Source organism: Balaenoptera ricei, chromosome 4, assembly GCF_028023285.1.
Source record: "Balaenoptera ricei isolate mBalRic1 chromosome 4, mBalRic1.hap2, whole genome shotgun sequence".
In the NCBI taxonomy this organism is placed as follows: domain Eukaryota; kingdom Metazoa; phylum Chordata; class Mammalia; order Artiodactyla; family Balaenopteridae; genus Balaenoptera; species Balaenoptera ricei.
In genome coordinates, this window is record NC_082642.1 from 90,736,136 (window position 1) to 90,757,290 (window position 21,155).

A 21,155-nucleotide genomic window follows, 5' to 3' on the forward strand; every position below is an offset into this window, starting at 1 on the left:
ATTTACCAACATCCTTTCTAAGCACCTTAGGCTGGACCATATACTTTAGTGTGTGGTTGTGTTATATGTAGAGATTACTTTATTCCATTTATGAGTGATAAGCCTGTTGGACTATTCTAAAAATGTAACTTGCTATGTGCCTATTGGTATTCACAATGCTTTGATTCATTGATACCTCTAGGATTTGGTCTGTGCTTTCATAATGTTAAAAGTGTACCTTATATTTGTCAATGCTAGTACAAATATGATCACTTTCCATATATGTGAAAATAGGTAAAAGGTTCAGATATATAAATTAATGTTTTTCACTGTTTGCACATAAAGGTTCTCTTTGTTTGTGAATAGCTGCTTATTGAAGAACTTATTTGTGAATCTGTCTTACACTCCTGCTCGACACTTTTGCTGAAAAAAAGTTCGTCTCATTTTTTTTTAATTAATTAGTTAATTTATGGCTGCACTGGGTCTTCGTTGCTGTGAGCAGGCTCTCTCTAGTTGTGGCGAGCAAGGGCTACTTTTTGTTGCGGTGCACGGGCTTCTCATTGTGGTGGCTTCTCTTGTTGCGGAGCACGGGCTTTAGGCGCACGGGCTTCAGTAGTTGTGACACGTGGGTTCAGTAGCTGTGGCTCGCTGGCTCTGAGCGCAGGCTCAGCAGTTGTGGCGCACAGGCTTAGTTGCTCCGTGGCATGTGGGATCTTCCCGGACCAGGGCTTAAACCCGTGTCCCCTGCGTTGGCAGGCGGGTTCTTAACCACTGTGCCACCAAGGAAGTCCCTGTCTCCTTCTTACTGCTGCATGCTATATTTTCATGGTTTCTTTGTAATTTATAAGTTGACAAATGTTGGAACTACTTTTTGCTGCAACATAAGACAGAGCAGTTCAGCAGCTGCTTAGTCTGTTGTCATTTCTCCTTGTCTCATACCCAGCTTCAATAGTTGTATTTCAGTAAACATCACTTCAAAGATGGTAACATGTGTGTATTCCAAAGCCTTGTTGGAGGTGACCTTACCATTCTATTTTATGTTTCAAATAATTACACCAAAAGAATGGTCATTAGTACGATTCTCTAACCTGATAGAAAGAATTATTAGCTAAATAATCATTTACAGTCATGTTTTTATGCCTAGGTTCTCCTTGATTTGCAATTCTCACGCCCCCCACATTTCAGGAATTTTTGAAAACTTCCAGTTCTTTATTTGGTTAGTTTGAAATTCCTGGCTTATGTTGTATTTCCCTCATGAACCCCTCTGCACAGCTCTGTCTTCCAGCTTTACACTATGAGTATGTAAGATGTTTATAACCTTTTGCACCCCCTTTTTAAGTGTATTTTTTGAAAATTTAGCCATTAGCACATTGTGTTTCCTGGACTATTATCAAGATTTTTTTGAAAGCTTATAAACAACAGAAATTTATTTCTCACTGTTCTGGAGGCTGGAAGTCTGTGATCAGGGTGCAAGTATGTTCGGGTGAGGGTCCCCTTCCAGGGTGCAGACTTCTCGCTGTGTCCTCACATGGTCGAAGAGTCAGGGATTTTTAATGTATTTTAGAGCTTGTTGAGTTGAAAATTTCTTAGTTTTAAGATACTTGTGTTTTCATTTCAAGGATAGGTTGAAAATGTAGCACAGCAGGATGACTGTGCACCATCAATTCTGATGAGAATTGATGCTACCATTAGTGATCATAGAACCTCCATATATTTTTTAAATTAAAAAATTTTTTTTATTTTTGGTTGTGTCAGGTCTTAGTTGCTGCTCATGGGCTCCTTAGTTGCGACATGTGTGCTCCTTAGTTGTGGCATGCGAACTCTTAGTTGCGACATGCATGTGGGATCTAGTTCCCTGACCAGGGATTGAACCCACGTCCTCTGCATTGGGAGACGGATTCTTAACCACTGTGCCACCAGGGAAGTCCCCATATTATTTTTTAGGATACGCAACTCTTCACATCTGTGAGAACTGAGATCTAAAGATGAGATAACATTGTTGACATCTTAACATTTCTTGTTATCATGTAGCTAGAATTGTGTCTTGTACATAGCAGGGGCCTAAAACCATATGCAGTTCTATAAACACACATTTGGTGATAGTTTGTTGTAGAGGCCAGGAAAATACTGGCTAAGATATTGCCAAAAACATTGAACTTAAAGATAATTAGATTTCATTGTTAGTTTATCATTCCTTTTTTGATGAGATTACCTTTTAGAATTTTGTGTTGTTTTTGTGATGTTTTGTAAATTGAGAGAAACCCATCATGGAAGTCTGAATACCCCTTTTATCCCCCAGTATTTTATTGATTTTGGAATTAAACCTTTTTTTGTGCCTTTAACTTTAACATCAGTTTCCTTAAATGTGGGAGTGGAATTGTGTCCTCACTTCTCCTTTATTCTGCTAGGTCTTATTATCTTTTCCCAGGACATTTTAGTCTTTTTCTTTCTAGATAAATTTTTGTAAAATCCTAGTTTATTCCCTCAATTTATATACTGTTGATTCTTATATATCAATTACATATTAATGAATTCTTCAACACACCCTTTACTTGCACACACAAATAATCATTTTGGGAGCACCTGTAGGTAGGTTTAGCAGAGGATTAAGCATGCAATGGCTTTTTGTCACAATAGACTTCTTGTTTATTTCTAAAATTGACTTTTTTTTTTTAACAGATAAGTGTAAAGCAGGAAATTACTTTTACTGATGTATCTGAGCAACTGATGAGAGACAAAAAACAAATCAGAGAGCCAGTAGACTTACAGAAAAAGAAGAAACGGAAACAACGTTCTCCTGCAAAAGTAAGAGAATATTTTAAGGTGGTGGTTCCTAACATATTACTCCCATACAATTGCTTAATCTTATTGGCAGGAATCTGGCTGGACCATAGGCAACATAAAAGTCTCATGTGGCTTAGTAAAGTTGGAATGTTGCATCAGCTTCACCACGAGAAAGGAAGGGATGCTTGCCTGAATGGAGGTGGGGGGCCACTGCTTTAAATTTTTCCACTTCCCTTTCACTGTGTTTTTTTTTTTTTTTTTTGAAAACAAACTTTTCTTACCCCATGTCTCTCTTTTCTTTAAAAACTAACAGATGGTATGCAGTTCCCTTGCTTCTCATTCATATTAGTTTTACTTATTTTAATATATGGTTTCAGGAAAATTCAGTATTGATTACTCATTAGGAAAAGGTTGTGTGATAACTGTGCTAGAATAGAATGTAAGCTGCACGAGGGCAGGGACTAATTTTATTCACAGCTATATCCCAAGAGCCTGGAATAGTAGGCCTAAGGGACTCTCAATAAATACTGTGGGTGAATGAATGGATTAATAAATAAACAAGTGACCCATAAATACTATTAGGAATTGCCTGCCTTTTTTCCTTTTTAGTACAGTAGTAGTTGACTATATGTAGCATTTTGGTATTCTGGGGAAGTCTCTGAACTCTGTATAGTATAATTTATTTCTTTATAGTTATTTTTCATCTTTTGTTTTCTTCCCTTGTATAGTGAAGAAGGCTTTTTTAAAAAGATTTTATAACATGACCTTTTTATTTTGAGGGCTGCTTGTTTTTGTATTTGTGATTTAAATCATAATCATCATCATTATTTGTATATTTTGTATACTTTGGGTGTGCTGAACCCAGTTTGTACTGGCTTGCCAGAGCTGATTGCTGAGTTTTCAGGAATTTTGCAAGCTGGTGCTAAAACCATTGGTAACTTGAAATTAGGCATGGTGAGAATATTTACACCATGGAAGTCAGCAACACAGCCCACTGACTCCTTAAACTGTTGTTAAACATTTACCAACATACCACTGCTTTTGGGCTATTGTTTGAAAAATATAGAGACTAAAATAACCCATAGTTACATTTCCTAGAGATGAATACCTTAATTTTCTGCCATATTCCCTTTCTGTTTTCAAATTTGTGTAGATTGTCTGAATTTCCTGGTTTGTAACTTAAAGAGTATGTAAGCTATTTTTAAAGTTATTAAAGATTTTTATAAAGATTTTATTACCTGCATAATGAATTATTATTTTTTGATATATCACATTATATTCAGTGATTGCTCTGTTGTTGGAAGGTTGTTTTCTCTTTGCCTTCATTTTAAATCATGCTGCTCTTGAAATCTTTGTGTATGGATCTTCGTGTACTACTAAATCAAAGGGCGTGAACTTTTAAAAAGGTTTCTTTAAAAATAAATGAGTACATAAGCAAGCAAGCAAGCAAAATAAGTAAAGTTTCCTGATAATGTTACTCCTTCCAGAAATGTTGTATCAGTTACATTGCTACCTGCAGTAGACCTAAGGTGTGTCTGTCCATACTCTCACCAGCCTTGAGTATGAAACTTTGTTTTTTTTGTAGCTTAAGATGGGTGTCTCATTATAGTTTAAATTTTAATTTCTTTGGTTATTGGTCATACTAAAACTTGTGTTTTTTTCCCCATAATTATTGACATTTTATATTTCATGTTTTGTGCAATCCCTTTATCCCCCCTTCCTTTCTTCCCTTTCTTTTCTTGGGGTTAATGTTTTTCTCAGTGATATATGATACTTTTAAAATTTTACATTAATGAATACATCAAGTTCTTTGAGGAAAAAATTAATTTCTAAAATTGAGATAGTGATTATGTTACTTTGGGTTCATTGCTGATCTATGGGGAATCTATTTCAAGTCTTTAAAAATAACATAATATATGTAAGTTGTACATTTTCCTTGATGTTTTATTGCCATGTTTTTGAGTATAATTCTGAAATTCTGACTAAAACTCAGATTATTATCTTCTAGTAGGGTGTTATTTGGAATCTTTATATGTTCTAGGTAGTACAGATCAGATTTTTACAGAGTTTAAGCCATTTTTGCTTATCTAATTTGAGATAAACTCATTTATAATGTATTATCAAAATATTTCTAAGGACATTATTTAAATATTTATATATATATCTATGTAGTTGCTAGATGAAAGATTTGGCCTATTCTGAGTATACTGTATATAAGAAAATGTTTTGGGCAGTCTTTTTAGAGCGTTCTTAGGAGGCTGAAATGACTGGAAATAATATATGGCAGACATGGATGTGAGAATAACAAAAACAGTTATTTTTAGATTGTCCTGACCTGTTACATTTAATAGGACAGAGAATGGTTGTGGTCTGTTTTTAACACTGGTCTTGCAGTGTCCAGATGAGTGGTTTTGTGTCTGGAGTCTCAGAACTTTGAACATGTGTTTAAACATTCACGCTTTTGATTTTTCATTAAAGTAACTCTCCCCTTTCTGTATGAAGAGAAAGAAAACCTTATCTCATGTTTATAAATCAATGTGTTGCTTGTTTTAAATTCCTTAAAAACAGCTTTAAGTTTCTCAAATAATTGTAATGTGTGATGCTTAGAGGACTCCACTCTCTGCCAACACTTTTCCCAAATCTTGGATTTTGCCGTTACTAATATTTGAGTATATGTTACCATTGTGTCATGTTAGATTGGGGATCCGTACAGGAAGTATCACTGAAGTTATCTTACGGACTTTTAGTAAAAATATTAGAGCTTACACATCCATGTAGACCTGGCTCCCTTCCAACTAAGCTTTGTGGTGAGAAATACTGTAATGTTATGTCATTTTTAGCTGCCATGAATTTTAAGCAGTAGTTGCTTCCTGAGCCTTTATCATATGGCAAAGCTTAGTCATCTTAAGGTAGATTTGATACTTGAAAATTGCCAAAATACGTTTGGCAGCATGTCTGAAGAAGAGGGTAATCAAGCTAGGGAATGTTATCTTGATCAAGTTATTTGATACTGTCATGGAATAAGTTGTTTTATGAAAACAAATTTTCTATATAATAAAAACTTGTCCCTTTTAAATGTTTAAATTTAATTTTATTTTAACCACTTTGTTGGAAATCTTTAATATGTTGTTTTCTTTTAAAACATAGTGCATTTGAACATAATTCAGCTTTTAATGCTCTGGGGTTGATGTTGTAAACATTAAAAAAAAAATCATACGTATCATAGTGAAGCCCTCTGGGAAGACTGAGATGTTAGGGCTTTTTTCCCCTCATCCTGAAAACTCCTGACTGCTAGACTTTAAGAGTTTTTTGACTGCTTATAATTGCTTCACTGTCTCATTCCTTAATGATATACTATTCATTTTTACATTGCTATACCTATGTGGCCACTTAACATTACCTTCCATTGCCCCTTTGACTCTTTTTTTGTTTTGTTGTGGATTAGGACTACAGAGAACTAAAGTTATTAGAAATGTATGAAAAGTTTTAGTAGACTTAATTCAGTCTCAGTGCATTCGTGTTGGTGGTTCTCATGGCTCTGCATTAGATCACCCAGAGGACTTTTCCAGTTATAAATACGCAGGCCCCATCCCCGGAGATTCTAATTCAGGGGATTTCCATTTATACTAAAAGAGTCCAGGGTGATTGTGATTTACGTGTTTTTTTTTTTTTTTTTTAAAGATCACCTAGTCTTTTTTTGTTGAATTTATTGTCCTGACTTTAATGTCATGTCCCTGCAGTACTTGGCAAGGTCAATTTTCACCCTATTTTTATTGTTCTTTGCAAAACCTCACATAAAATAGTCTACTCTTCCACCATATTTAACACTATTGTAAGAAATGAAATTGCTTTCCTACTATTCTGGTTCATTCTCTTTTAACATTCTTTACATACTAAAAAGGTTGCTCTCAGCTTTTCTTGTTTTCCAAACTTGATAGTAATAATAACTATTTTTATAGTGCTCTTACACACACTAGTATGTGCCAGGCACTGTTCTAAACACTTGATATCATTAACTCATTTAATCCTCACAACAACTCTGAGTACTGTTTTTTGGTTTTTTTTTTAAATTTAATTTTATTTATTTTTTTATACAGCAGGTCCTTATTAGTCATCAGTTTTATACACATCAGTGTATACATGTCAATCCCAATCGCCCAATTCAGCACACCACCCCCCCACCCACCCCCCTGCCGCTTTCCCCCTTTGGTGTCCATACGTTTGTTCTCTACTTCTGTGTCTCTTATTTCTGCCCTGCAAACCGGTTCATCTGTACCATTTTTCTAGGTTCCACGTGTATGCATTAATATACGATATTTGTTTTTCTCTTTCTGACTTACTTCACTTTGTATGACAGTCTCGATCCATCCACGTCTCTACAAATGACCCAATTTCGTTCCTTTTTATGGCTGAGTAACATTCCATTGTATATACGTACCACATCTTCTTTATCCATTTGTCTGTCGATGGGCACTTAGGTTGCTTCCATGACCTGGCTATTGTAAATAGTGCTGCAGTGAACATTAGGGTGCATGTGTCTTTTTGAATTATGGTTTTCTCAGGGTATATGCCCAGTAGTGGGATTGCTGGGTCATATGGTAATTCTATTTTTGGTTCTTTAAGGAACCTCCATATTGTTCTCCATAGTGGCTGTACCAATTTACATTCCCACCAACAGTGCAAGAGGGTTCCCTTTTCTCCACACCCTCTCCAGCATATGATGTTTGTAGATTTTCTGATGATGCCCATTCTAACTGGTGTGAAGTGATACCTCATTGTAGTTTTGATTTGCATTTCTCTAATAATTAGTGATGTTGAGCAGCTTTTCATGTGCTTCTTGGCCATCTGTATGTCTTCTTTGGAGAAATGTCTATTTAGGTCTTCTGCCCATTTTTGGATTGGGTTTTTTTTTAATATTGAGCTGCATGAGCTGTTTATATATTTTGGAGATTAATCCTTTGTCCATTGATTCATTTGAAAATATTTTCTCCCATTCTGAGGGTTGTCTTTTCGTCTTGTTTGTAGTTTCCTTTGCTTTGCAAAAGCTTTTAAGTTTCATTAGGTCCCATTTGTTTATTTTTGTTTTCATTTCCATTACTCTAGGAGGTGGATCAAAAAAGATCTTGCTGTGATTTATGTCAAAGAGTGTTCTTCCTATGTTTTCCTCTAAGTTTTATAGTGCCTGGTCTTACATTTAGGTCTCTAATCCATTTTGAGTTTATTTGTGTGTATGGTGTTTGGGAGTGTTCTAATTTCATTTTTTTACATGTAGCTGTCCAGTTTTCCCAGCACCACTTTTTTTTTTTTTTTTGGCTGCATTGGGGCTTGAGAATCTCAAGTCTTAATAGTAAAAGTTTCTGGATAAATGAGGTATTACCACCCAACTTTGCTATTATGTGAATTAGGTGATAATGTTTTCCACCACAGAAACGTTTTATGAGGATTGTGGAGTTAACATTGATGAACTCTAAGAATCCTTTTCAGTAAAATATAACAATATTATCTTAATCCAGTATTATATATACTTTATAGGTCTTTTCAAACTCTTTAGTAATAGAATGAGATAGAGCAGAGTGCTTTTTGATTACCTTATTCTGAAATGTATCTCCTTTTTCATTCTCTCAGCAAATAATTTGAGTGCCTGTTATGTGCCAGGATCTCTTATCAGGTACTGAAGAAAGGAACTGGGTCTTTTGTTATAACACTGTAGGTGGTCTGAGTAGAAATTGATTTTTCAGAGTTATGCTGAACTCAGGAAGGAAGAGCCTATTCTACAAATCAAATAGATTATGAATTATATAGAGAATCCATTCCCAGCAATTTATTATACACCACCGGTTCCCAGAAAAGATTAGTGATTTTAGAATCAAAAAGATTCTAAATTGAGTGATTTAAAATGAGGAAAATTTAATTGAAAGAAGGAGAGAAATAGATATACTAGCTATTTGTCAAGCTTTCTCCTACATGTTAGTTGGATTGTGGGAGGAGCAGCTTTACGGTAAATAACTGATTGTAAGACTGGGGATGGAAATACGGAGTAGTACTTAAGAGAAAAATGAAGAAGAAAATTAGTTAAAAAAAAAAGTATTAGTATTTTATTTATCTAATTTCTGCAGGGAATTATGTATTCTGGGTAAATAATTTTTCCACAAAACCAAACCCTAATTTTAAAAAATATTTGGATGTAAATCTTTCTTTTAAAAAATTCACATACTTCTTTGCCTGATATTTAGGAAATATGAGAGAAATAACCTTTTCTAAGGCTCAGGGTCATTCTCCTGAACATCAGTTATTGATATCATGTTATATATACCATGCTTATAGTATAGTGAATTTCATGTTCTAGCACTGGCAAAAGCTTGCCATTTAGAAATGAAATTTGTTAATAAGTAAAATCAAATGCTGAGAGACAGTAAAAATCATGGAGAATGAAAGAAAGTGACAATGTGAGGGTGGGATATTAACCGTAAGTAGGATGGATGGTCAAGATGTTTAGGTGGTTACTGCTATGGGCTACTTTGTGATTTTGTTGTATGTGTTTGGGCTTGCACTGTTCTTCCATTTCTGCTTGGATTTGGAGAGTAAAGGGAATTTTAGATCTCACTCCCCACCCTCAGTTGCAGTAAAGCAGCTCATAATAGGTGAGAATTTTAAACTGTCTCCTCCAAATTGTTTTTGGGGTTTTGGTGGTTTAGAAATTGATTTAGATTGATTTAAGAATGTATGATAAAACTTATCATTAGTTTAAAACATGCTTTAACAATTTCAGTAGTACATAGTATACATAGAATGGGGAAAATTACATCTGCCTTTTAAGAAAATAAAACTTTCTCACTGAGGGGTGTCAGGTTTCAGTTATTTGGTGGCAGTGACCCTTGAGGAGTCAAAAATCTCTGAATTGAATAGGCAGAGGTTAGTGCTTCGTTGGATGAAAATTGGTATATTATTTAACATAGGCATTGCTATGTATATAGATAGCTAGCTGGGAACAGATTTGTCTCAGAACAAAAAATGTATCTGCTAATGGACCATGAGGTTAAGAAAGCAGATTAATTGAGGAGTTCCATTTGGTATTGAAATACTCTACTGAAAAATTCTGTTTTAAACTTATGAAACAGTTAAGAAAAAAAATAAAGTATGCTGAGTATTGTTTAGACTATTACTAATTTCTTTACTCTTGATGAAGCCCGGTTGCTTGATCTTTATAATGTACCATATTACTCAACAGTGACAGGAGTCAAGACAAATCACGTGGAGATATTATAGCAGGCACCTTAGGGTTTAAACTTGGAAATTTCCAATTCTTCAGTTGTAATGGTGTTCATATGTTGAGGGGAAAAAGAAAAGCAAAAATATTTTATGGTACTAGTAGCAAGTAAGCCTGCTAAATCTCAGGCAAATCCACTTACCTGGTAGATCACATTTTACTAAAAGATCTGGAAAGGATGTGAACAGGAAAAGAAGCCAAGTCTATACCAAGGAAGATAATTTTACCTGTGTTAATGAGCCATTTCTGTTCCACCAAGGAACTTTGTTCTTTACATACCCATTTCACTATGGGACTACTTAGTGAATTTGCAGAGAGTTTTACGAAGAATAGCATGGTAAGCTGGGAGGATGTTCGGGATGGGCAGTGGGCAGCCATATCAACAGACATTTATAGAGTTTCACTATGATACCGTTTGGATACTGGGGTTATAGTGGTGAAACAAAACAGACAAAATCTGTCGGTTATATTTAAAACATTATAAATTGGAAGAGCCACTGGTGTTCTTCTGAGGCAAGATAATTTTCTTTTATATCGATACAAAGATGTGTGTTACCCCGGCCTAAGAAAAGAAAAAAATTAATAGAAAGTTAAATACAAAATGTCCAACAATTTGATTTTTGTGTCATTGAACTTACAAATATGCTAGATTTTTCAGTCTGCTTATTCACAAGTCAGTGTTTGCTGTTTCATCCATAAAATACACCCTGAATTAAGGCTTGAGTCCACAGTGAAAGGCAGCATTACCTCCAGTGCCAGAAAACAATGACCTAGAACTCCTTAACTCTTCATAAAAGGGCTTTGTACAGTCAAGGATTACATCCGTTTCACTTTAAGTAACTTGGGCCGGATTTGTTCCTTACAAAGCCTTTCCTTGCAGTTGCTATGCCACAGAAAGCTATTGAGTTGCCATGTTTTTGGCACTTGGATCTTCTTATTTGTTATCAACATATGCGAAAAAATACCTGATGCTATCTTGTTTTTATTCTGTTTCATATAAAATGTTTAACATCTTTTTGTTATTTTATGTTAGAAATATTTTGAATCATGTTTTAAAAGATTTTGTGGTTTTTTTGTTCATTTGTTTTACACATTGTTAACTTGAATATTATTTTGTGACTTGGAGGGGTTGAAAACATTTTAGACTGACTGACCAGAGATGAAACTTTCTGTTCTCACTGACTCTTCAGGAAGCTGTGACACCCACTTGCATTCTCCTGCCAAATGTTTCCCTCTGTGACTTTGGTACATAGACTTTGAAGCATTGTTGACCACATTGGCAGTTTGCCCAGAACCCACATGCCCTGTATAATTTGCATAATAAATACCATCGATTTACATACAGTATAGGCTGAATTGTCTTCCTGAATTTAAAGTAAAAAAAATTTTTTTTTTAATTAAAGCCCTTTTTACTTACTTACTCCCTCTTTCTAGGTTTTGGGAAGGGTGTCATAGCTGTGTATTTATTTACAGGCCCTAATCAGTTTCCACAGGACTTTGTATTTTTCAAGATGTTTGCTAGATTTCTCTACCCTGTGTGGTACACAGTTTCTTGGCTCCCACTCTGTATGCCCCCACCTCCAATACTGTTTCCCTCTCACTTGCCATATTCCTCCTGATCTTACCTCCTAATTTTCTCTGCTTCTTATCTTCACATCATATTTTGTCATCTTTCTTCTCTCCTCAATAATGAAAAAAGGGATTATTTGTTATTTTCACTCTGCCACGTGTCTGGTGAGAGAGGCAGTTTAAATGTTGCATGTTGGACAAATGCTTGATAAACTGGAATACATGAAGCCCAAAGGTGAGCTTCTCTCTGGCACTGTCCAGACCTGGCCCAAGATATTCTCGACCACAGGAAGCACAGGCAGATGAGGTTGATGTCTTTGTCACCTGTCTTCCTTCCCCATACCCACTCTCATTTATTAAAGAATATGCTTAACAATAGTTTAGTAGTCCTAGAATAACCTTAGAGGTCCTAAACTGAACCAGACTCAAAATTCAGTTCTAGGATGACTTAAAAACTTAGTTTTCTTTTTTTCTTCTTTAAGAAAAAAGAAAAAGGAAAACGTAATAGGTAAGCATCTGTATGGTTCAGAAAAATGTTTTAAGTATGTACAGTGTAAAACCTTCCTCCTGCCATATCTCCTATATGCCGAGTTCCCCAGCCATGACAACCAAGGTTATATACATTTTATGTATATGCTTCTCAAATAGTTTTCATGCATATGCAAACAAATACATATTGCTATATGTACTATCTTATATACAAAATTAGCAAAATTATATACTAGATTCTGGACCTTGCTTTTTTTCTTACTTAAGAATAAATCCTCGAGCTCTTTCTATGTAAGTATATAGAGAGCTTTCTCGTTTTATTTTACAGCCACATGATATTAAATTGTATTCATTTTCCATGATTTATTTAACCAGTGCTATTTGATTGATATTTACGCCATGTCTAAAACAAGACTTTTGCCCTGCATATGTGATATTTTGAAATTGAAAATAAAGCTATACTCACCCTAGCAGAGAACACTTAGGGACTCTACTAGACATCAGGTTTGGAGAGGAGGGGGCAGAGTGCTGAGATCTTACCTAACCAGCTTCCAAGGTTTTATTAGTGATTTTTACCCATACTGAGTCACATTGTACTTTCTTAAAATGAATGGTAACATTATTCTAATAACCCTCTCAAGATTATTTAGGAAAAAATATTTCATAATTTCTGGTGACCATTGTTTGCATTAAAAGGCATTATCTGTTTTATAAATTAGTATTACGTTTTAAAAATTTCTTTCTTTTGTTTCGCCTTTTTTTTTTTTTTTTTTAAACCAGATCCTTACAATAAATGAGGATGGATCACTTGGTTTGAAAAGCCCTAAATCTCACGTTTGTGAGCACTGCAATGCTGCCTTTAGAACGAACTATCACTTACAGAGACATGTCTTCATTCATACAGGTATTTCTTGAATTAAAGTGGGCTTATGGCCATTAAAATTATTATCTTTGCTATTTTCATCTTCTTGTAAATGTCATTCATTTCTAAGACTTTAGGTAACCTGGCATTTCAAATCAGAGAATTCATAGACCAGGATGTAAGAAGGAAAGCAGGAAAAACTTTAAATGAGAAAACAGTTAGCATGGATGTGCAAAATTAGTCTTAATTGGATATTTATCTGGCTTAATGTGTTCTTTTTAGCTAGAGAAACAGTTAAAGAATGAACTATTAAAAGCCTGTCAACATTTATTTTTCTATGTAAGATGTCCAGATGGAGTTTGAAATATGAATTTGGGAATCAAATATAAAAAATAAGAACATGAAGTTGTGGAGATCAGAACTAAAGACTGATCACAGATCTTTGGGGAAAGATTACTAGACATGTACGTTGTTGAGTTAAGGGGTGGGGAGGGAGACAGAGTAATAAGGTAGATTTGATGAACTGATAAAATACAGTGTCCCAGAAGCCAAAAGAGGAGAGAATTCCAAGGAGGGTAGGATCAACCATAGCACAACCTTCTGAGACGATAGAGAGAGACAGAGAGCTGAGAACAAACCATTAGAATAAATAGCAGGGAGATCATGAGTAGCTTTTCAGAAAGCAGAGCATAAGGGTTAAAGGACAAGTGGGTGGTGAAGAATTTGAGACATAGGGTAGACTACTGAAAGGAAAGGCTCCAACAGAGAGGGAACGTTTGAAGAGACAGGATTATTATTTTTTTTAAAGGGGATGTTTAGAAAGTTCTGAAGGTTCTGGAGAAAATAAGTGAAAGGGCATAAAGTGGTGGTTAGCCAGGGAGAACAAGGTGGGTGGATCTTCCTCCAGATAAAAAGAAGAGATGTTTAAGACACACTTGGTAACCTGTAGAGTCCTTTCTAGCCTTGTGATTTTTAAATTCTATTTTAAATTGCTTTATTTATTTACTTCTTTTTCCCTTGAAAGATATAAATGAGATTTAATCTCATTTTTGTGAGGTTGTGAGAATGTGAATTTTTAAATCTTGGGGAGGAAATTGAGAGGAAATAAAATTCTGTTAATGAATAGTATAAAAACTTTGTGTGGATAATTTGGAATTTCCAGAATTTGGGCTTCTAAGATTTCTCTTTCCTCAGAAATAGTAACTATAAACTGTGTTTTATCCAGTAACTAATTTGTGGATGTGAAATTATTTTAAGGTGAAAAACCATTTCAATGTAGTCAATGTGACATGCGTTTCATACAGAAGTACCTGCTACAGAGACATGAGAAGATTCATACTGGTGAGTGTTGCCTCCCTTACTAGGATCATTAAAATTACCATTTCAAATATAGGGAAGAATTTTTAATAAGGAGCAACAACTTGTTGCAACTTTTGTCAGTTTTGTTTCTTAAGAGTATTTATCACAGCTTATCTTTTTTCTTCCTTCAGTAAATCAATGTTAACTGTTAAGACTTGGCTTAACGTCTGAGCCTAATAAATTACTTTGAAATAGAGTTTCATAATAGCTTAAAATATGTTTAAAGTGACAAATGGAAAGAAGTTTTTGTGAAGTAGCTGTTTCCTTAGATGTTTAACAAGTTTAGAGTAGGTAAAATGATCATTTGCAGTAATTAGCCAGGGGGATGAAGCGAAGTGCCTGAGTCCTAAAATAGCGATACCACTTTTTCCCCCTTACAATTTCATGTATATAGCTTACTATATCAAGAGAGTTATAATCTTATAAATTGTAAACTTCCAGTTTTTCAATCAAGTTGTTAAGGATTTAGAAACAAATATTTTGGAAGATCACTATAAAGGAACCCATACCTTTAAAAGTTGAGCCTCATTTTAGAGCAAACGTTTATTTGCATTTATTCTTTTTTTTTTGACGAACGTAAAACCAAGTTTTATATGTAACCTTGATTTAGTAAACTGTCGACTTTTGACATCTCTTAAGCATGATGAAAAGTGTTTCTTTAGAATTTATTTCCAGTATTTTGCCTTTTTGTGATGGAATAAAAGAGTTGGTAAATTTGTATAACTTTGGTTCTTACATTTAAATAGAATTGAAAATGATGGTGATAATATATGAATATTGAAAATATTAAGGTTCTTCATATATCTCTATATTAAGTAGTCAAGCAAGTACCTGCCCAGTGTTGTTATTTAGATGTGTTCTCATGGTGCCTGCAGTACCTGTGAAAGGGGATCCTTGGACAGTTTGTCATATAGAAGAAGCAAGCTTTTCTGCCTAATAACTTTCCTTAGCTTTATTGGCCCCTAACAAACATGCACATGGCTAGTGTCCTAAATAAAACTTCAGCTGTGCAGCACATCTGTATGCTTTGATGTTCTACTTTTCAAAGATCATTATGCACACCACCCATTTCAGTTTCTTAAGCAAACATTTTCCACCATTTCTAGATGGGAGAATACGAGGCACTTGGGAGGAAGAACAACGGTATTGATTTTTTTAAGTCCTGTTATCCTTTTTTTTTTTTTTAATATTCTATTTTTTTTTTTTGGCTGTGTTGGGTCTTAGCTGTGGCATGCGGGATCTTTGCTGAGGCATGTGACCTCTTCCTTTTGGCACACAGTCTTCTTTCTAGTTGTGGCATGAGCGCTTAGTTGCCCCGTGGCATGTGGGATCTTAGTTCCCTGATCAGGGATCGAACCCGCGTCCCCTGCATTGGAAGGTGGATTCTTTACCACTGGACCACCAGGGAAGTCCCAACTTTATTGACTTTTTTGTGACTTATAGGTAAATTTAAAGTTTATACAATAATAAAAACCCATTCAGATAATGATAAATGAAAATGGTTAAATGTTTTGTATTTTTGTTTGTTTGTTTTGTTTTGTATGTTTTTAATACCTATTAGATTTTGATGATTTAATCACTCATTCAACAGAAATTTACTGAACTGGCAGTATTTTTCATGTACCAGAAGTAGATAATAAAAGGAAGTTTCCTTGGAGTTTACCTTTTTAAAAAAAATTTTTATTGGAGTATAGTTGATTTACAATGTTGTGTTAGTTTCAGGTGTACAACAAAGTGAATCAGTTATACATATACATATATCCACTCTTTTTTTAGATTCTTTTCCCATATAGGCCATTACAAAGTACTGAGTAGAGTTCCCTGTGCTATACAGTAGGTTTTTATTAGTTATCTATTTTATATATAGTAGTGTGTTTATGTCAATCCCAGTCTCCCAATTTATCCACCGCCCCCCCCCCCCCCACCAAATCCCCTGGTAACCATAAGTTTCTTTTCTACATCTGTGACTCTACTTCTGTTTTGTAAATAAGTTCATTTGTACCCCTCTTTTTAGATTGCACATATAAGCAATATCATATGATATTTGTCTTTATGTGTCTGACTTACTTCACTCAGTATGACAGGCTCTGGGTCCATCCATGTTGGAGCAAATGGCATTATTTTGTTCTTTTTTATGGCTGAGTAATATTCCATTGTATGTATGTACCACATCTTCTTTATCCATTCCTCTGTTGATGGACATTTAGGTTTCTTCCATGACCTGGCTATTGTAAATAGTGCTGCAGTGAACATTGGGGTGCATGTATCTTTTCGAACTATGATTTTTCTCTGGGTATACACCTAGTAGTGGGATTGCTGGGTCTTATGGTAGTTCTATTTTCAGTTTTTTAAGGAACCTCCATACTGTTCTCCGTAGTGGCTACACCAATTTACATTCCCACCAACAGTGTAAGAGGGTTCCCTTTTCTCCACACCCTCGCCAGCATTTATTGTTTGTAGATTTTTGATGACGACCATTCTGACTGGTATGAGGTGGTACCTCATTGTAGTTTTGATTTGCATTTCTCTAATAATTAGTGATGTTGGAATTTACATTTTAATGGGAGAGATACACATATAAACAAGCCGAGTGTAGTAAGTGTTGTAGAGTTTTATACAAAATGCTCTTGTACCCTGAAGAAGAGCCAGATGTGCACTCTTTTGAAGACTACATAGTGCAGGCAACAGAGAAAAACTGTGGGAGGCTCAGTTGAGGGGTGGGGGGAGACAGAGAGAGAAAGAATGTGTGTCTGAGTCTGAAAAAAGATTTTCAGAACAATACTTAACTTATTGTGCTCTGCTGTTTTCTATTCAGTTCTAGTAGTAAATTCTTTTTTACAGTGCTGGTCACAATTTTGTAATATCAGTTTGGAAAAATAATTGTGCTAGGCCATGGGGTATCTTGGATTTCAACAGGTTATATTGGGTAGTTAATGTTTATTGAGAATTTACTAAAACCGTATACTGTGCTAAATGTTTTGTTAAATGTCTCATTTAGTTCTCATTAATCTTGAAAAGGAGGCGCTATTACTATCCCCAGTTTTTAGATGAAGAAGCAGTAGGACGCACACAGAAGTTAAGAAACGTACCGAAATTTGTATAACCTAGTATATGGTGGAGCCAAGATTCCAGCTCAAGTCTCTGCGACTCCAGACCACACAATGTGAAATCGCTAACTATGAAGACTGGGACTAGAAGCAGAACGATATCGTTTGCCTTTTTGAATTTTTCTTGCTCTACCAGTAAGCCAGTTATGGCTTAGCCTTCCTTGTGGGTTTAGTAACATCTAAAAGGGATGGAAGCAAAGGCTGGAGTTCTCATGTTATGGAGAAGATAGGGAATTGAGAGGAATCAGGGCAAACCAGTCACTATGGTTCCTTAACAGAGAAGTTTCTTTTGAAGAGAAATGTAGTTTTGCTTCATTGTCCCCAGCCCCTCACCTCCCAGATGGAACTGATAACAAAGGAAATAGATTTTCCTTCTTTACTTCATTGTTCTTGATTCTTTTTATAGACTCTTTCTGAAGATAGTAAGATATTTTTGTCTTATCAAGTTACTTATAAGCTGTACTGAGCTGGGGATATATATTTAGAACCACGTATACATTCTCCATCATTTATTATTTTGTCCTTTTGTCTTTCTTTCATGTTTTAAATGGCTTTTATTTTTGGAGGGGAATAGTGCCCTAAAGTTTGCCCATGTCAAGGCTTTCTCTCTCTGTAGGCTCTTCGTTTAGAAGAATGCATTGAAATAGTTATGGCAGTAAAAATGTTTTGCATATGTTGTTTATCCGTTTTTCTTTTCTTTTTTTCTTTTTTTTTTTTAGGCAAAACAATATATTTTTTTAATGTTTATTTTTAATTTATTTATTTTTCTTATTAGTCATCCATTTTATACACATCAGTATATACATGTCACTCTCAAACTCCCAATTCATCATACCACCACCCCCATGCCCCTGCCGCTTTCCCCCCTTAGTGTCCATATGTTTTTTTTCTCTACCTCTGTGTCTCAATTTCTGCTCAGCAAACCGGTTCATCTGTACCATTTTTCTAAGTTCCACATATATGCATTAATATACGATATTTGTTTTTCTCTTTCTGACTTACTTCACTCTGTATGACAGTCTCGATCCATCCACGTCTCTACAAATGACCCAATTTCGTTCCTTTTTATGGCTGAGTAATATTCCATTGTATATATGTACCACATCTTCTTTATCCATTCGTCTGTCGATGGGGCATTTAGGTTGCTTCCATGACCTGGCTATTGTAAATAGTGCTGCAGTGAACATTGAGGTGCATGTGTCTTTTTGAATTATGGTTTTCTCAGGGTATATGCCCAGTAGTGGGATTGCTGGGTCATATGGTAATTCTATTTTTGGTTCTTTAAGGAACCTCCATACTGTTCTCCATAGTGGCTGTATCAATTTACATTCCCACCAACAGTGCAAGAGGGTTCCCTTTTCTCCACACCCTCTCCAGCATTTGTTGTTTGTAGATTTTCTGATGATGCCCATTCTAACTGGTCTGAGGTGATACCTCAGTGTAATTTTGATTTGCATTTCTCTAATAATTAGTGCTGTTGAGCAGCTTTTCATGTGCTTCTTGGCCATCTGTTTGTCTTCTTTGGAGAAATGTCTATTTAGGTCTTCTACCCATTTTTGGATTGGGTTGTTTGTTTTTTTAATATTGAGCTGCATGAGCTGTTTTTATATTTTGGAGATTAATCTTTTGTCCGATGGTTCATTTGCAAATATTTTCTCCCATTTTCTTGAGGGTTGTCTTTACAGCTTATTTATGGTTTCCTTTGCTGTGTAAAAGCTTTTAAGTTTCATTAGGTCCCATTTGTTTATTTTTTATTTTATTTCCATTACTCTAGGAGATAGATCAAAAAAAATCTTGCTGTGATTTATGTCAAAGAGTGTTCTTCCTATGTTTTCCTCTAAGAGTTTAATAGTGCCCGGTCTTACATTTAGGTCTCTAATCCATTTTGAGTTAATTTTTGTGTATGGTGTTAAGGAGTGTTCTAATTTCATTCTTTTACGTGTAGCTGTCCAGTTTTCCCAGCACCACTATTGAAGAGACTGTCTTTTCTCCATTGTATATCCTTGCCTCCTTTGTCATAGATTAGTTGACCATAGGTGCGTGGGCTTATCTCTGGGCTTTCTATCGTGTTCCATTGATCTATATTTTTGTTTTTGTGCCGGTACCATATTGTCTTCATTACTATAGCTTTGTAGTATAGTCTGAAGTCAGGGAGTCTGATTCCTCCAGCTCCGTTTTTTCCCCTCAAGATTTCTTTGGCTATTCGGGGTCTTTTGTGTCTCCATACAGATTTTAAGACTTTTTGTTCTAGTTCTGTGAAAAATGCCATTGGTAATTTGATAGGGATTGCATTGAATCTGTAGATTGCTTTGGGTAGTATAGTCATTTTCACAATATTGATTCTTCCAATCCAAGAACATGGTATATCTGTCCATCTGTTTGTATCATCTTTAATTTCTTTCATCAGTGTCTGATAGTTTTCTGCATACAGGTCTTTTGTCTCCCTAGGTAGGTTTATTCCTAGGTATTTTATTCTTTTTGTTGCAGTGGTAAATGGGAGTGTTTCCTTAATTTCTCTTTCAGATTTTTTCATCATTAGTGTATAGGAATGCAAGAGATTTCTATGCATTAATTTTGTATCCTGCAGCTTTACCAAATTCATTGATTAGCTCTAGTAGTTTTCTGGTGGCATCTTTAGGATTCTCTGTGTATAGTATCATGTCATCTGCAAACAGTGACAGTTTTACTTCTTCTTTTCCAATTTGTATTCCTTTTATTTCTTTTTCTTCTCTGATTGCCATGGCTAAGACTTCCAAAACTATGTTGAATAATAGTGGTGAGAGTGTATATCCTTGTCTTGTTCCTGATCTTAGAGGAAATGCTTTCAGTTTTTCACCATTGAGAATGATGTTTGCTGTGCATTTGTCATATATGGCCTTTATTATGTTGAGGTAGGTTCCCTCCATGCCCACTTTCTGGAGAGTTTTTATCATAAATGAGTGTTGAATTTTGTCAAAAGCTTTTTCTGCATCTATTGAGATGATCATATGGTTTTTATTCTTCAATTTGTTAATATGGTGTATCACATTGATTGATCTGCGTATATTGAAGAATCCTTTCATCCCTGGGGTAAATCCCACTTGATCATGGTGTATGATCCTTTTAATGTGTTGTTGGATTCTGTTTGCTAGTATTTTGTTGAGAATCTTTGCATCTATATTCATCAGTGATATTGGTCTGTCATTTTCTTTCCTTGTAGTATCTTTGTCTGGTTTTGGTATCAGGGTGATGGTGGCCTCATAGAGTGAGTTTGGGAGTGTTCCTTCCTCTGCAATTTTTTGGAAGAGTTTGAGAAGGATGGGTGTTAGCTCTTCTCTAAATGTTTGATAGAATTCACCTGTGAAGCCATCTGGTCCTGGACTTTTGTTTGTTGGAAGATTTTTAATCACAGTTTCAATTTCATTACTTGTGATTGGTCTGTTCATATTTTCTATTTCTTCCTGGTTCAGTCTAGGAAAGTTATACCTTTCTAAGAATTTCTCCATTTTTTCCAGGTTGTCCATTTTATTGGCATAGAGTTGCTTGTAGTAGTCTCTTAGGATGCTTTGTATTCCTGCAGTGTCTGTTGTAACTTCTCCTTTTTCATTTCTAATTTTATTGATTTGAGTCCTCTCCCTCTTTTTCTTGATGAGTCTGGCTAAAGGTTTATCAATTTGTTTATCTTCTCAAAGAACCAGCTTTTAGTTTTATTGATCTTTGCTGTTGTTTTCTTTGTTTCTGTTTCATTTATTTCTGCTCT

The 21,155-nt window shown here is 35.1% G+C and overlaps 1 protein-coding gene across 8 annotated transcripts in view; it reads left to right on the forward strand.

Annotated features, from left to right (window-relative positions):
* The window catches only part of ZNF148 (zinc finger protein 148), a 126,596-nt gene that overhangs the window by 72,743 nt on the left and 32,698 nt on the right, over nucleotides 1-21,155 (forward strand). For all 8 annotated transcript variants that reach the window (XM_059920922.1, XM_059920930.1, XM_059920928.1 and 5 more), the window contains 3 exons: nucleotides 2,659-2,784; nucleotides 12,869-12,992; nucleotides 14,208-14,291. In XM_059920922.1, the coding sequence (XP_059776905.1) occupies nucleotides 2,659-2,784; nucleotides 12,869-12,992; nucleotides 14,208-14,291 (334 nt within the window). The remainder of the gene's footprint in view (nucleotides 1-2,658; nucleotides 2,785-12,868; nucleotides 12,993-14,207; nucleotides 14,292-21,155) is intronic.